This window comes from Nicotiana sylvestris, chromosome 2 (assembly GCF_000393655.2).
Source record: "Nicotiana sylvestris chromosome 2, ASM39365v2, whole genome shotgun sequence".
Taxonomy (NCBI): Eukaryota; Viridiplantae; Streptophyta; class Magnoliopsida; order Solanales; family Solanaceae; genus Nicotiana; species Nicotiana sylvestris.
This window is the reverse complement of record NC_091058.1, coordinates 96,334,726-96,351,671: the sequence shown is the minus strand read 5'-3', so window position 1 is coordinate 96,351,671 and position 16,946 is coordinate 96,334,726. Positions and strand designations below refer to the sequence as shown.

The following is a 16,946-nucleotide window of genomic DNA, read 5'->3' as shown; positions in this document are numbered from 1 at the left end:
CTGAGCACGGCAACAAAATTCTACCATGGTCTACGTTCTTTTACCTGATGAAGGATATCCTCAAACAACTAACCGCAGTTCGCGAAATTATGAGCACGGCCGCGGAATCCTCCACGGACCGCCAAATTTTGAACACGGACGCGAACTCAACTTCAGAGAACTGTTATTTTGGGCTCTTCAAGTACGCATCTGCGTACTACTAATGCGGATCGCAATTTTTTGGGCGTGGTCCGCGGACTTCCCCATACTTAGGCAAATTTTACCAGCCAAAGTCTTGTACTGCACAAACAATTCCTACACAAACTTCACAACCAATTAGTTCAAAATAATGCCTAAACTAAGAAAAAATCAAAAAAAAAAAGAAAAACACATGGGTTGCCTCCCAAGAAACGCCTTATTTAACGTCGCGATACGATGCATGTTACCATCAATCACTTGAAATGGATCATTGCCACCACGTGGCTATCATCAAACTTGCCAAGATAGTCCTTCACTCGGTACCCATTACTCAGAAGATTTCATCATTTTTGTTTTTCAAATCAAGAGCACCAAACGGAGTTACATGCACCACTTCAAAAGGACCACTCCATTTTGACTTGAGCTTTCCCGAAAACAGTCGTAACCGAGAATTGAATAGAAGAATTAAGTCACCCTCCTTGAATTCCTTGTTTTGGGCATATTTGTCATGTAAGTAATTCATCTTGTCCTTATATAAGGACGAGTTGGAACAGGCATGAAACCGGAACTCATCAAGTTTATTTAGTTGCTCTACCTGGAGATTTGCAGCTACATCCCATTCAAGGTTTAACTTCTTTAGCGCCCACATGGCCTTATGCTCTAATTCAACCGGGAGGTGATATTCTTTCCCAAATACCAACCGATATGGGGACATACCAATTTGAGTCTCGAAAGCTGTTCTATAGGTCCATAGAGTATCGTCAAGTTTTCTTGACCAATCAGTCCAGTTTGCATTGACAGTCTTGGAAAGAATACTCTTGATCTTCTTGTTGGAGACCTCAACTTGTCCACTAGCCTGGGGATGATAAGGGGTTGACACTTTATGATTGACATCATACTTGGAGAGTAAAGTATTGAAGGCCTTGTTGCAAAATAAGAACCCCCATCACTGATGTTCGCCCTTGGAGTGCCAAACCTTGTGAAGATATTTTTCTTTAAGAACGCCACCACACTCCGTGACTCATTGTTGGGCAAAGCCACAAAATCAACCCACTTAGAAACATAATCAACAACAACTAGAATGTAAGTGTTACCACATGAACTCACATATGGTCCCATGAAGTTAATGCCTCACACGTCAAAATGTCAATCTCAAGAATAATGGTGAGAGGTATCTCATCCTTCTTGGAAATTCCACCAGCTCTCTGACACTCATCATATCTCTTAACAAGCTCACAAGCATCTTTATACAGGGTAGACTAATAAAATCCACAGCTGAGAACCTTTGAAGCAGTTCTCGCCTCACCATGATGACCACCATAAGGCGAGGAATGGCAAGCATCAAGAATACTCATTTGCTCCTCTTCCAAAATACATCTCCGGATCACACCATCATTACAAATGTTGAAAAGATAAGGCTTGTCCCAGTAATAATCCAAGCTGTCCCATTTAAGCTTCTTCCTTTGGTTAGAAGAGAGCTCACTTGGAACAATGTTGGTCACAAGAAAGTTAGCCACATCGGCGAACCAAGGCATATTGTTCAAAGACACGGAGAAGAGTTGTTCATCCGAAAACGAATCATTAATTTTGAGGCCATCATGGGGCCTCCCCTCCTCTTCCAAGCGGGACAAGTGGTTCGCCACTTGGTTTTCACATCTTTTTTGATCAATAATTTCAAGGTCAAACTCTTGAAGCAGTATAACCCATCTCATCAACCTAGCCTTAGAGTCCTTTTTGTCATCAAGTAACGGAGTGCCGCGTGATCGGTGTGCACAATCACTTTGGTACCCATGAGATATGGCCTGAACTTTTCCATGTCGAAGACAATGGCTAGTAACTCTTTCTCGATCACCGTATAATTGACTTGGACATCATTCATCGTTTTGCTTGCATAATAGACCGGATAAAATATCTTGTTGATCCTTTGCTCCAAAACCGCTCCAATTGCAACGTCACTAGCATCGCACATGAGCTCAAATGGTAAGCTCCAATTGGGTGCGATGATGATGGGAGTGGTAGTCAATCTATACTTGAGAAGCTCAAAGCTTTCATACAATCATCATTAAACACAAACTTTGCATCATTTTCCAACAACTTGTATAAGGGATTCACCACTTTTGAGAAGTCCTTGATGAACCTTCGGTAGAACCCCGCATGCTCAATAAAGCTCATAACTCCTTTGACGGAAGTAGGAGGAGGGAGTTTTGAAATCACTTCAATCTTCGCTTTGTCCACTTCAATACCGTTCTTCGAGATCTTATGGCCGACGAAAATGCCCTCCTCAACCATAAAGTGGCACTTCTCCCAATTAAGTACTAAGTTGGTCTCTTCACATCGGGCCAAAACCTTGTCAATATTATTCAAGTATTCTTCAAAGGAGTCACCCACAATACTAAAATCATCCATGAACACTTCAAGGAAGTCCTTCACCAAATCCGTAAATATTGTCATCATACACCGCTAAAAAGTAGCCGGTGTATTGCACAAACCAAATGGCATACGTGAGAATGCAAAGGTGCCATACAGACATGTGAAGGTGGTTTTCTCTTGGTCATCTGGTGAAATCAAAATCCGGTTGTAACCTGAGTACACATCCAAAAAGCAATAGTAGGCACACCCGGCAAGTCTATCCAACATTTGGTCAAGAAAAGGCAATGGAAAATGATCTTTGCGGGTCACTTTGTTCAGCTTTCGGTAATCCATGCATACCCTCTATCCGGTGACAGTCCTGGTGGGGATCAACTTATTTTGCTCATTTGTGACCATAGTCATACCCCCCTTCTTCGGCACACATTGTACCGGAGAAGTCCATTAACTATCCGAAATAGGGTACACAACCCCTGCATCTAGCCACTTGATAATTTCCTTCTTGACGACCTCTTGCATGGCCTCATTCAACCTCCTTTGATGTTCCACTGTGTTTGGCATCATCCTCAAGTATAATTTTGTGCATGCAAAAGGCGGGGCTTATCCCTCGAATATCATCTAGAGTCCATCCAATTGCCTTCTTCCTTCTTTGGAGCACCATAAGGGTGGCATCTACCTGCACGTTAGTTAAGCACGAAGAAAGAATAACAAGTAAAGTTGAACAAGGGCCCAATAATTCATACCTGAGGTGTGAAGGAAAAGGCTTCAACTCCAATACGAGAGGTTCCTCGATTGAGGGCTTTGTTGGTGGAGTATTTCGGTTCTCAAGATCCAAGGAAAGTTTCTGAGGCTCATATGTATATGCACTCATTCCTTGCAAAGTATTGACATATTCCACCAAGCCTTTATCCTTAGTCACATCATGGTTTAACAACACAGCTTACAAAGGGTCCTCTACATTTATCACAGCACTAGTGTCTTCAACAATCACCTCTTATCACAAGATCCACAAATGAACATACTTCGTTGCTATTGGGCTACCTCATTGACTTGCAAACATGGAACACAGCTTTTTCATCACCTACCCGGAAGGTGAGCTCCATTGCTTCCACATCAACTAAATCCTTCCTTTTAGCTAGGAAAGGTCTCCCCAATATGATCGACACCTCATAGTCAACCTCACAGTCAAGAATCACAAAATTCGCGGGAAGTATGAACTTGTCGACCCGCACTAGCACATCATCTATAATCCCCAATGGCCTCTTCATTGTCCTATCCGCCATTTGCAATCCCATGGATGTGGTCCTTGGTTTCCCAATCCCCAATGTCTTAAACACAGAATATGGCATCAAGTTAATGCTTGCCTCCAAGTCGCACAAAGCTTTGGCGAAATCGGCACTACCAATAGTGCACGGGATTGTAAAAGCACCAGGGTCTTCTAGCTTTGGGGTCATGGAATGTATAATGGCACTCACTTGGTGCGTCATCTTGATCGTTTCACAATTCATGGATCTCTTCTTTGTTACCAACTTTTTCATAAACTTGGCATATCCTAGAATTTGTTCTAGAGCTTCCACCAAAGGCACATTAATGGACAAACTTTTCATCATATCAATAAATTTCTTGAACTGGTTCTCATTGTTTTGTTTAGCAAGCCTTTGAAGGTATGGTGGAGGAGGCCTTGACAAAGGAGCATTGACTTTGGGCACTACCATTTCCGATATGTCTATCGCGTGTTCCCTAGACGGGTTCACATCATTTTGTGTCTCCTCCACATTGTCATCAATGTCAATTCTCACTCCTTCATTCACATTCTCATCAGTCACTTGCACATCATTGCTTTGCACATCATCCTCTTGCACCAACACATCATCACTCATAACCTTTCTTGTATTAGAGGTACTAGTAACTCCACCTCTACCACTCCTTGTAGTCACCACCATAGCATGTCCCATATTGTTCCATCCCTTCGGGTTTACGACCGTGTCACTAGGTAGTGCCCTCTTAGGGCGAGTATTCAATGCTTGAAAAATTTGGCCAAGTTGGACCTCCAAGTTGCGGATAGAAGTATTGTGGGATGCTAATTGGGCATCAGGGTCGGCGTTTTTCTTCATCATTTGCTCAAACATTGACTCAATTTGTCCCATCTCATTGTTGGATGAGCTAGGACCTTGTGATGGAAATGGAGGCGGGTTTCTAGATTGTTGAAACATCGGAGGCCTTTGAAAGCTTGTCCCCTAATTCCCCTGATTACCATTATTCCAACCCTCTTGGCTGTTGTTGCCTCCCCAATTGCTATTGTTATTGCCACCCCAGTTGCCTTGGTTGCCCCAATTTTGATTGTTGTTCCTCCAATTGCTTTGGTTGTTTTTGTTTCCACTGTTCTTATTACCTTGTTGATTTTGATTTCCCCAATTTCCTTGGGATCTCCACTGTTGTTGTTGATTCAGAGCATTGCCCCGTTGTCCTTGGTAGTTGTTCACATGCCGAACCTCTTCACTTTGATCATCATACCCGTTATTTTGGTTGTAACCACCATCACCTTGCTCAAATTGATCCGGATTTCCTTGACTTTGTTAATCTCTTTGCCTCCTCGTGTTGATCATCATATTTACCCTTTCCATGGCATTCACTTGTTTTAGCCCTTGAACTTGCTGCAATTGAGATTTGGCCAACTGGTTCATGGTTGTAGTTAACTCGGCTATTGCTTGGCAGTGGTTATGGAGCTCTTTGTGTAGGTGAATGACATTGGGATCATCTTGTGGCATATTAGCTCGATTTTGCCACTCTGAGGAAGTATTCGCCCTCTCATCAAGTATATCGTACGCCTCAGCATAAGGTGTGTTCATGAAGTTTCCCTCTGCGAGTTGGTTAACTACACACTGGTTGGTATTGTTGATTCCATGGTAGAATGTTTGCTGGATCATTGCTTCGGACATTCTTTCACCATCGTCCGATACCTTTCCCAAATCTCATGAAGCGGTTCATTTGGCTCTTGTTTGAAGGCAAGGATCTCATCTCTCAGTGTTGCCATTTGTCCCGGCGAGAAGAACTTTGCTATGAATTTCTCAACCAACTCATCCCAAGTAGTGATGGAATGGTTGGACAACCTTTCAAGCCAATCCAAAGCCTTCCCCCTTAGAGAGAATGGGAAAATCCTTAATCTTAACGCATCCTCAAAAACGTTAGTTTGCTTGCTCCCCCAGCATGTATCAACAAATCCCTTGAGATGCTTGTAGGTATTTTGGTGTGGAGCTCCGGTGAAGAAACCCCTATGTTCCAAGAGTGTAAGCATAACGTTGGTTATTTGGAAGTTGCCCGCCCTAATCCGGGGCGGGACTATTGCACTTGCATATCCTTTGTTGAGCAACAACCTGTGTGCTACCCTTGCTGGAGGTGGGGGAGGGTTTGGAATATTATCATGAGGCGGACGGCCTCTCCTTTGTGCTTGTGGTTCGGGTTGAATCTCATCCACATTGTCATCGTTTACCTCCTCCCCCAATGGCAAATTTTCGGGAGCATCATTGTTAAGAGCCATTTTGTACCTAGAAGCAATTCAAAACAAATTAGAAAATCGAAAGGAAAGAAAAACAAAACACACAAATACTCTGAGATATAGCTAAAACTATTTAACTCCCTGGCAACAGTGCCAAAAATTGATCGGTTTCAAACCTGCACTATTATAGAGTAACAAGGATGGTCGATGCAGTTTTACCCAATAAAGGTCGGGATCGAATCCACAGGGAGTTAATGAGTTTGGAGGAAGGTTTATATCCGAGTAGAGATGCGGGTTTTGCTCTTAATTGTACTTCCACAAATGGTTGGTTTTATTTTCTACTTCTACTTCTATTCTATAACATGCAATAGTTAAAACTAAGTACAACGTTTTTGTTGGTTGTTTTCAAAGATTTAAAGGGTAGTGACTTCCGCCTAGGTGGATATCTAATGGGTATCGAGAATTTAAGGCAAGCTTGTTATGATCGGGGTCGTGATATAACCATCACACATAAGTGCTCACTATATACCTCTCGGTAGTTTGAGTGACTTTGCCCAATTTGGCTTTCTCAAGTCCAAACGGGTGTTCATGCATAACAAATGATATTGGCCCAAGTTGGGTATTATTATCTCTAAGTTTAACCCTTTAATTGAGGCTATTAATCTCTTGAATTTACCCAAATTCCTTGTTAGCCTAATTTTTCTAGATTTAGTCCCTCTTTCTCAAGAAGAGTCTAAGTCATAAAGGCACAAATCAGTATTTGCAACCACCAATTCTACAATTAAAGCATGAATTAGGATAAATATTATTAACCCATAAACAATTAAGCCCTAAAATTCATGACCCATTAAATATCCACACTAGGGTTGGGTCACAACCCTAGCTATGGATTTAGCTACTCATGAAACTAGAAGAAATCAAAGATAAAGAGAAGATAAAATCCATAATGTTATATTAAAAGATGAAAAACTAAAGTTATAAGGTAAATCATGTACAAAATTGCCCAAATAGGTAAAACTAGTCGTCTCACGTGTTCAGCAAAACATAACTCAACCTAAAAATGTGAAAAATATCTATTTATACTAGGCTAAAATTTTCGGACAAAATGCCCCTGCGGAGATTTCGCGGAGGTGTAATTCTGACCGCGTCCGCGCTTGAGCTATCAAAGCGCGTAATAATGAACGTGGTCCGCGTTTCTCCATATTTGAATCTGGAATGGGACCTATTTTGCAGACAGCGTAAAATCCACCGCGTCCGCGTCCGCGTCCGCGTTAGCTTAAGCCGCACCACGTAATTTAGACAGGGACGATGTTCTTCAGTCAAACTTAACTTGCAGGGTCTCTGAACCTTGGAGTACGCTCTCAGCGAAAATACCATCATGACCGCGCCAGATATTCCACATCCGCGCTTTTCCATCGCGGTCAGCCTTCAATCTTGTGCCCAAAACAGCTTCTCTGAATCTCACTTTTGCGGGCCGCATACTTGTGGCCGCCTCAACGGTGGTCCTTACGCGGCCGCTCTTTTCTGCCGCTGTTAGCGCTCCAGTCCCAGCTTTGGATTTGTGCAAGTTTAACGCCTTCATGAGTTAATTATGACTTCTTTGCCTCATTTTGACCAAACCCTGCAAGCAAACACATTAAGTCAGTTTTCAGGAATACCTTTACGCATTTTCGACCCAAAACCTAAGCAAAAGAGAGCACATAATAGGTTAAAATCCATAGTTATCAGTGCTCATCCTGCACATTTTTAAATTAGGATGACTGGATAAAACATGTGAGTTTTGTTTGAAAACTGACCAAAAAGAAAGAAAAGTTATTTTTGCAAAATCCAACTTAAGACAAATCCCGACTATTTTCGCAAATACGGCCCTTCAACACTTCGGCAGAGAAGCTTTTAGGGTTATATTTGCTAAATGGCCAAAAATTTAAAAAAGGACCATCGGTGGCTATTCTTGCAAAATGGCTTTCCGGCATCCCGTCGGGATATTTCTGGCTATTTGGACAAAACGACATCGCCTAACTTTATTTATGACAAAATGACGTCATTTCGTATTTTTGGTTATTTTTTGCAAAAGCGGGCTAGACCCGATGAGGGTTGTACATGTATCTCACATCCGGTGAGAATCAAACTCGCGTAGTTTTGTAGTTTTGACGCAACAGGAAATATAACTTATTTTGAAATGACTTTCCTTTTTTTTCAAGAAATATTTTGGCAGAGTTTTGAGATATTTTGAATACTAGGGTTTTCATAACCGGGTGATTTTCCCTCCTTCCTCACTCTTCGTTTTTCTCGATTTTCTTTTTCCTATTCTAGAAGCCGGTCAACATACAAGCCGAAAAAATTAAATGCACAAGTTGCACGTAAAATGCATCAGGATGATCTTTTAAATTGGGTGCACCTATCCTAGATGGACCTAACCCCTATGTTGAGTCACCAAAGTCAAATGCACGTGATACAAACAAATGTACCTACTAGGGATCTGGCATGAGGCTATGTCATTCTAAGTTTAAAACCTGGGTGCATTATTCTAGACCTGGCTTACCCAAGCGGACCACTCGAGCCAAGGGAGGCAGCGTACCGGGAATACAGAAACTTCACCGGTATTGCAACTTGTTCGAATCTCGTTCTAAAATTAGAGTATGACTCTAACAGAAAAGAAGCCACGTAAATCGCACGCTTCCCAAAAGATTTAGAAGACTTAGAGAGAAGAGGGTTTCGTAACAGTTTATATACAATTCAATCAATATCAAAGCGATAAAAAGCGGCATTTTGCACATTAGGCTCAAACACATAAAAATTACATAATAAATAAGAGCCAAGTATAACAGTTATTCTAAGATCAAATTCTGAACCCTGAACCAGAGATTCTGGATTCTTATCCCCAGCAAAGTCACCAGAGCTGTCACACCTCTTTTTTTCGAGGGGATAGGGAGTTTTTTTAATTAAAGTAACGTTAATCGAAATAAATTACTTATTTAGTTCAAAGTCGCCACTTGGGATAATTTATGGTGTCCCAAGTCACATGTTTGTTTTAAATCCCAAATTGAGAAAATTGACTCTTATTTATGATCTGCGAACATAGAAGACCGGGTAAGAAATTCTTTTAATACGGGAGAAGGTGTAAGTCACTTCCGAGTTTTGTGGGTTTAGCATTGTCGCTCAATTGTTAATAATTGGCCTAATTATCTGATTTAGTACACATTTAAAACCTATGTGCTTTTCTATTCCTTTTACCGCTTTTATTATATTACTGCATTTTAAACTTTTATGGAATTAATCTGAGACGGGTTACGTGTCCGTACACTCGTTGTTTACACACATCGCATATTGCACCACATGAAATGCACCCGCAATCTACAACGTGTTAATTTTTATTATTGTTTGAAGTCACAGTTGAGTCACGTGAAACGCACACTCGAATTGGGAATTACATATCGTGACAATGCCACGAGAACCGTACCAATAGCCACGATGATTATTATTAATCGCGCCTAAAGCACACTCCAAGTGTTTATAAGTTGTGTAATCCATAATTCAGCGATGGTGTGTCAAAAGGTCCGTGATTATGGAGTACTTTTACTACAAGAGATTTCATGTTCATACCCTTTTAAACTTTTATTTCATGCATTTGACCAAACGTAGTCCTAAAATATGAGACCGATTAATTACTGATGGGATTTGGTCATTCCCCATTCCCATGTCCCAATTCAAGCATTCGAGGTGTAATCGTGTTCCACAGATGCAGTACCCCAAACAAGTAAATACCCAAACAAACAAATCAACCAGGCGAACAAAAAAACAGACAGTAAAGAAATAAAACAAAGAAAAATGAATACAAAACATGACAAGAGCTATAAGTCCGTCAAAATTGAAATTTAACATTACTAAGGTGCAATCTAAAGTTATAAATATTCTGAGATGGGTTCATGCCCTTAATCACAAGCAAAAAAAACCCATTGTACTTGAAAAAAAAAATAATAATAATTTGCCAACCATAATTATAAAATATGGATACTACATTATCATTTCAAACAATAAAAAAGCTATTAATCTAACTGTAAACTATCGCATAATCACAACCAGATAAAACAATCATACTTTAAACTTTATGTAGGCAAACTAAGACAAATAATTGTTCACGCCAAACTCCAAAGCACAGAAACTGAATCATCCCAAATGACGAGTCGATAAACTAGTTCCTGATATTCTGACGGTTGACATCATAGATCAAAAATATTTTTATTAAAAATAACTTCATATTTTTAGGTTCTGTTCTGGTACTTCTAAGAGCAGAAAAATCAACTAAGTGTCAATTTCAGCATAGAGAATGAAAGAACATGACAATAAATCCCTTAAACCTATCTCAAGAGGATTAAACTACAATAGATTTTTTCCATAAGAACATTAATAAAATAGCATCTAGAACACAGTGGGAAGGAAAAATCCAAAAATAAATCTTAGAACTTTCACAACTCTATATTAATTCAAACAAACCATTCACTACTCTAAATGGCTCTTCCGAAACTTCAGTTCACCATTATAACACTAAGGGAATAAGGAAGAGAACAAACGAACCTGTTCGGCAATTTTCTTTAATAGCAAAGTGAATAAAATCAGCTACAAACGGAGACTGAAATCCAGTTAAAACAGCAACTAAATCACTCTAAAAACCACAGCCCGAAACTTCAAACGAACCTCGAACAAAACTCGAATTGATCTCAGCACTGAAACCACTTCGACTCAATAGAACTCCATCTTCGAAACCCCCAAAAATCCGAAAATTGAAAGAGCAGAAAAAAAAACGTATTTTTTGATACTTAAACCAACCTAAAAAATCTGAAAAATAAAATCCGAAATTGAAAAGGGCTAAATTGATTTTTTTTCCGTTTGTATTTTGATGATTGTTCAAAGAAACAGAAAAATTAGAGAAGAATATTGCTAATTTCTCAAACCCTAATTTTTGTCTCAATCTCCGTCCTAGAAACTTCTATCCAAAATTCTCAGAAAAATCCTCCAATTTATAGCCTCTCGAACCTTCTTTCCTCGGATGCCAAAGAATCCGAAAATCACCCGAAAAATCCAGAAAAAAACTCGAATTGGCGAGATAAGACAGATGTAAGGAGTAGATCGAGTGTGACTCGATCCTATACCCCACATTTTTTCCTATTTTCGCCAAAAAAGCATAAATCTGAAAGAAAAAAATAAGAGAGCATGCGTGAAATCCCGAAAGAATAATTTCGTTTGTCACAAGTCGTTAGGATACGTGGCAAAGGGAGAGAGGAGGGATCATGTGCACGAGTTTGGCATGGAGTTGTGGCGGGTCGATGGCGGCAAAGGCGTTTGGTAAAGAAAGGGGTGCGGCTGGGGAGTTGTCTCTAGGGTTAGCTTATTAGGTTATAGTTTGGTTTATATTTGGGGTGTGAGAAGGGATAATAGCCGTTAGATCAAATGGAATAAAGAGCTGTGATTTAAAAGGGAAATTGGGGCGGGTCTGGGTCAGATGTTAAGGGAGTTGGGCTCAAGTGTAATGGATTTAAGTTAAAAGATATGGACTCACAGCTTGGGCCTACAAACTTTTTTGTTGGACAAAGACAAACTCAAAAATCTTATAAAAAATATTAATTAAACTTAGTTAAGTAAATAAACTAAATATTAAAATAAAACTTTTTTTTGTATATTCAAATGTTATAATAAAGCAAAAAAGCAAAGAAAATAGGCTAAAGTCATGGTACAATTAAAATATTATAAATATAAATATACTAATTGACCTTAAACTAAAGGTGAAAATAGAGAAATATGAGAAACATGATAAATAAAACTATTTTATGTTTTTTAATTTATGTCTTAAGATTAAAAGTAAAATAGATTAAAATTATATTAAAATAAACTCAAGTAAATATTTTTTTTAAAATATTAAAATACTAAAACTAACTTTAAAAATTTGCGTGGGTCAAAAAATACATGCTTACAACTTTTGAAAATGTAGCTATTTTTCAATTACCACTTATAAATCTGGCTATTTTTTAATTTCATCCCTTTTAGCCGCGTTCGAAATCATTTATATTTAGTAGCCACAAAAAATATATAAAATTTATATATTTTTTATATATAACTTACATTTGAGAGCACCTACAGAGTACTGTCATTTTCCCAATACAAAATGAAAGCTATTTCGTCCAAGATCTGTCCGCTCCATTTAACTAGGCTACTAATAATAGCATTACCCTAAAAAGCTTTTGAATCACCACCTATGAATAGCATTATCGTATCTGTTGACGTTGCTTACATGATGTTGAAGGTATAATTAAATAATAAAAAATGTATTATTTCTAATTGCTTAAAAATTTTGATGAAATGGTCACACAGTTCAATATACTAATATCAGACACCGATTATAAACAGAATTTTCACATGTAATTGGAAAAGTTTTGGAATTCGATATCAAGGAGGAATTTGTATTGGTCTAAATTTGGCGACTTGATAATGGTAGATAAACAGGGTCGAGGACGGGGTCGACCACGGCACAATAGCGGGAAGTCGTCCTCGGAAGGACTATTGTCAAGGACGAGTAACTGGAGTAAAGAAATAATGGTAGGATAGGTTTAGAAATGGACACAAGATATATTCCTTTGGATATTCCTTATTTTGTACTTTTTAGGGTTTCTTGGAAATATCCCTTATAAATAGGAAGTGATAGAGAACAAAAAGGGGATCTTCACTTCTTGATAAGAGCACTTTGTAAAGAGTTGACCAAGAAGAATTTACAAATATTGTCTTGTTCATTGATTCTACAGCTCCACACACGTTACTCATTCTTTGGGAATAAGATCCAAAGATTCCTTATCCATCTTCATTTACTTTTGTCCCACGTTGTTGTCAAGAAGGAGAATCACCCAAACCATCTAACATTTAGGTGATAAATTCCTTTTTATTATATTTATTGCCATTGTCATTATTTATTGCATGTTCTTATTATAACATTTTTTGATAGTTATTGAACATGTGCCTGATTTTCGTTACTCTTAAACGCGACCTCATTCAACGGATCAGTCCAAGTTCTTTGTCTAGATTTTATTATATTTAACTAGGATTCACCATTTATCTCATCATTAATTAGTTTAACAATTAGTTTAATACTTTTTGGTCAAACAAATTGGCGCCATCTGTGGGGAGGTTTTAGTTAAAATTTTAGTTTCTTTTAGATCATAAAGAAGGACAACCATCTTTTTTTCGTTTGCACAAACTAACAATGACAGGAAAAGGGGATAAAAGACAGAAAGCAGTAATGGTTGTCACTACCAATATCTTAAACAAAATCAACGAGGATGACAGAGAAGACGATGAGAATGTGACACCAAGTGATACACCCAGGCAGAGTGATTCACCTCCCCCTCATGGAAGTATAACCGCTTCACGCGAAAGGGGAGCTTCCACATCCACAACAGAGAAAGCGCTACCAGCGGTGAAAAAATTACTGGAGGAGTGGCTGACAAGTACCCTAAATAACATACTCGACAAACCCGTTGAAAGGGCGAATAGAATTGTCGCGCAAGCAGATACCATAACGACCACCGGCGAACAACTCGCTCCCCCAACAGGTAACATTCACATTTTAAGCGCCGATGTCTCCACCTCATTAGCCCGCTTGGACCTGTAAACGCGGAGGGCATCTTCTAAGGCCACCGCTTCAGCCACACAACGGCCATTCTGCCTTTCTCGGCATGACTCAATTCTTCGGCATTGGCGCTCAGCTCACCCCTTAGATCGACGACACTTGCCTCCCTCTGGCCGAGTTCAACCCTTAAGGATGCCAACTGCGTTTGAAGGTCAGTGTTCTAGACCATCACCCCCTTGCTCACCTCGAGCTCGTCGTCTTTGGCCTTTAGAGCTGCCTCAATCTCGTTGCACCTACCAATGGCCCTCATAAGCTCATCGTCCCTCTCCCTTAGCTCTTCATCTTTCTTTGTCAGCTCATCATCTTTCTGTTTAAGCCCATCATGAAATGACTGAAATTAGAGGTGCTTAGTACGGTACTCCTTGTACTTGGAGGTCATCTTTTTGAAAATGGTCGTCCTTGTCACGCCCCACAATATTACGTCAATATTACGTCCCAGAGTATTATATTACGATGATGTTACACTTTGCAGTACTACATTACGATGATGTTATGCTTCGCAATATTAAATTACGACGATGTTGCACCCTGTAGTATTGTACGTTGAATTTGTCGTTAGGTAATTGACATCAGTCCAAGGAAAGATTATTTGGAGATTATAAGGATTATGCTATTTCAAACAAGTGATGAGTAAATTCATGAAGGTGAGGGGGAAAGCAAGTCAAAGAAAATAAATTTTTGTCCAAGTTTGGTATGTTGGGATAAAATTCGGGCAGAGCGTTAATACCCAATATTTATGGACTAGTGTAATACAAGGTACCACATGACCATGATAGTAAGGTGCATAAGGTATGTGAAAAATGAGTAGTATTTTAAGTAAGTGGAAATAATTCTTAATTATGTTGGTAATTGGTTAATTATTGGTTTAATGGGAGATTAACCATGTAATTAAGAATTTGTGGATATTTAATTGGTGGGGACAAAGCCCCCACGTAGCAGCAAGTGGAAAAAGGTCTCATAGTGACTCTTTAATTTAGGCAATTAATTAGAAGGACACATGGACAACACTCCTAGCCATTATTTGCATACACGTAGGAGGAAAATTTATATTAGTCATACACTTATCTTCAATTGACATCAAAAGTTCATTTTGGAGGAGATTTGATAATTTAAACAAGACTTCATTTTGTAATAGCAACGGGGGGTCTTGGTTTAGCAGAGGAATTCATAAAAATTATACTGTATAATTGCAACGGAATTTTGCGATTCTAAGAGAGCACGGTACAATCTTTCTCAAGAATATCATACGGATTCTTCCCTACTTCAATCCGACGTTATGTGATTTGTCGCAATTGACGTGTGTTGGAGGGATTGTCAAGAGAATCAGTTCAGGTATGTTAAGGTTATCCCTTATTTCTTTTGGCATGATCTATACGTCACAAATGAAACGAGCAAATGCACAATTTTCATAAATAACTCTATTCATAGAAATATTAGGGGTGTCTATATTCTTGATTATCCATGTGTATTATTATTATATCTTCCTTTCATGGGTCTTAGAAAAATATGTATCTGATAAAGTTTATCCGAAAAGCATATTGATTGTTATGGCATTCCGAGAAAATCTTATTAACGTATTTCTTATGCATTCCATGCATTTATACATGTACATTGACCCATGACAAGATGGTGTTATATATGCGTATATATGTATATTATAGTTATATAGGATATGGGAAAAGGTTACGGCGTTATATACGCATCACCACCTGATAAGCTGGTATACGTTGATGATTTTTCCCACAATTGTCGAGATGATATGATGGGATTCCCTCAGAGGCCTGATGATGTTATGAAACATGTACCTATGCACGACATGAAATTCATACGCATATGCATGACACTATAATTATTTCATGAATTATAGAGTTATCCAGACTTACAGGTTGAGCCATTTATTCTATATTTCTTCCATGTTTGTTATGTACTTATTTATGCGTCTTTCATACTCGGTACATTATTTGTATTTGCAACCTTTTTGCTTAGGGATGGTGCATTTCATGCCCGCAGGTTCCGATAGACAGGTCGAGAGCCCTCCAAATAGGCTATCAGCTCAGCGGAAGATGTTGGTGCGCTCTATTTGCTTCGAAGTTGCTTGTTTGGTTAGTATTATTTAGACATGTATTGTTTGGTATGGCGGGACTCTGTCCAGACCTTTATAAAAATTATGTATTCTTAGAGGCTTGTAGATGGATGTCATGTACGTAAAAGATTATATGGCCTTGTCAGCCTATGTTCAGTATACGAGTGGTTATTTTGGCCTTATAGGGCCGTACGTCATATGTATAAGTCTAGATTACATGTTGGATCGTCCAGTGTCAAGTGTTTCTCCTGTTTTATTGTACTTATCTCACGACAGCCTCTCTAGCTCATTAACCTATGATAGTATGATATGAAAGATACGTTACATAGGTACTCGGTTGAGTAAGGTAAGGGGTGCCCGTTTCGGCCCATCGGTTTGGGTTGTGATAAAAGTGGTATTAGAGCAGTTCTGTCCTAGGGAGTCTACAAGCCGTGTCTAGTAGAGTCTTGTTTATGGGTGTGTCGTGCACCACACTTATAAGCAGGAAGCTACAGGGCATTTAGGACTGTCACTCATTCTTCTTACTCTAGATCGTGTGATAGGGCTCAATTGTAAGAACTCAATTTCCTAACTCTATCTTATTCATAATATGACGATGTCTACATCCAGAAATACGGTTGATAAGAGATATAGTTGTGGATGATTTGAGTCAGAGAAACTCGATTTTTGCATCATGCTTATGATGGATAAATATAAGGTATTCAGCAGATCATGTGTGTACTAAGACGTGCAAGTTTCTTGATAAGGATCCTTAAGGAAAGAATGCCTATCCACTTTTATGATAAAAACAAAAAAGAGAATCGAAAAGTAGACATAAGTTCTAGCAAGTAAAAGAAGCAAGGTGAAAAAGGGTATGAGGTACCCAATTAATGAAGATTATCGTTACTTTCAAATCAGGAGGGAGATATAAGCATTTTGAGTTACCTTCAATAGTAATAGAGGTATGTACAATTGGCCGCACTCATTTCATTTATGCCCTATGAGGGCTAACAAAAGAAGTATAAGGAGGGACGGATATCAGAATCCTGTTGGGGGTAGAGTGACCCAAAATGGTGAATAGATTGTTTACATTAGTTCATATTTTTGAAGGGTATTATTGCAAATATGCTAATAGATCTCCTTGTAAGACACCCATATGGTGCACTCTA

General features: G+C 38.9%; 2 protein-coding genes and 1 long non-coding RNA gene across 3 annotated transcripts; all 3 read right to left on the bottom strand.

Moving 5' to 3' along the window:
• Positions 1-508: 508 nt before the first annotated feature.
• Positions 509-1,889, bottom strand: LOC138885281 (uncharacterized). Its single transcript, XM_070166214.1, has 3 exons — positions 1,461-1,889; positions 1,308-1,382; positions 509-1,033 (listed from the first exon to the last, which is right to left on the bottom strand). The coding sequence occupies exons 1-3, from the start codon at positions 1,887-1,889 to the stop codon at positions 509-511; spliced, it is 1,029 nt and encodes a 342-aa protein (XP_070022315.1).
• A 1,692-nt stretch (positions 1,890-3,581) lies between these two features.
• On the bottom strand, positions 3,582-4,757 carry LOC138885280 (uncharacterized). Its single transcript, XM_070166213.1, has one exon. The coding sequence runs from the start codon at positions 4,755-4,757 to the stop codon at positions 3,582-3,584; it is 1,176 nt and encodes a 391-aa protein (XP_070022314.1).
• A 2,208-nt stretch (positions 4,758-6,965) lies between these two features.
• LOC104228005 (uncharacterized) lies at positions 6,966-11,423 on the bottom strand. The gene is made up of 2 exons (XR_711226.2): positions 10,616-11,423; positions 6,966-7,661 (listed from the first exon to the last, which is right to left on the bottom strand). It is a non-coding gene; the product is annotated as an uncharacterized lncRNA (long non-coding RNA).
• Between the last annotated feature and the right edge of the window lie 5,523 nt (positions 11,424-16,946).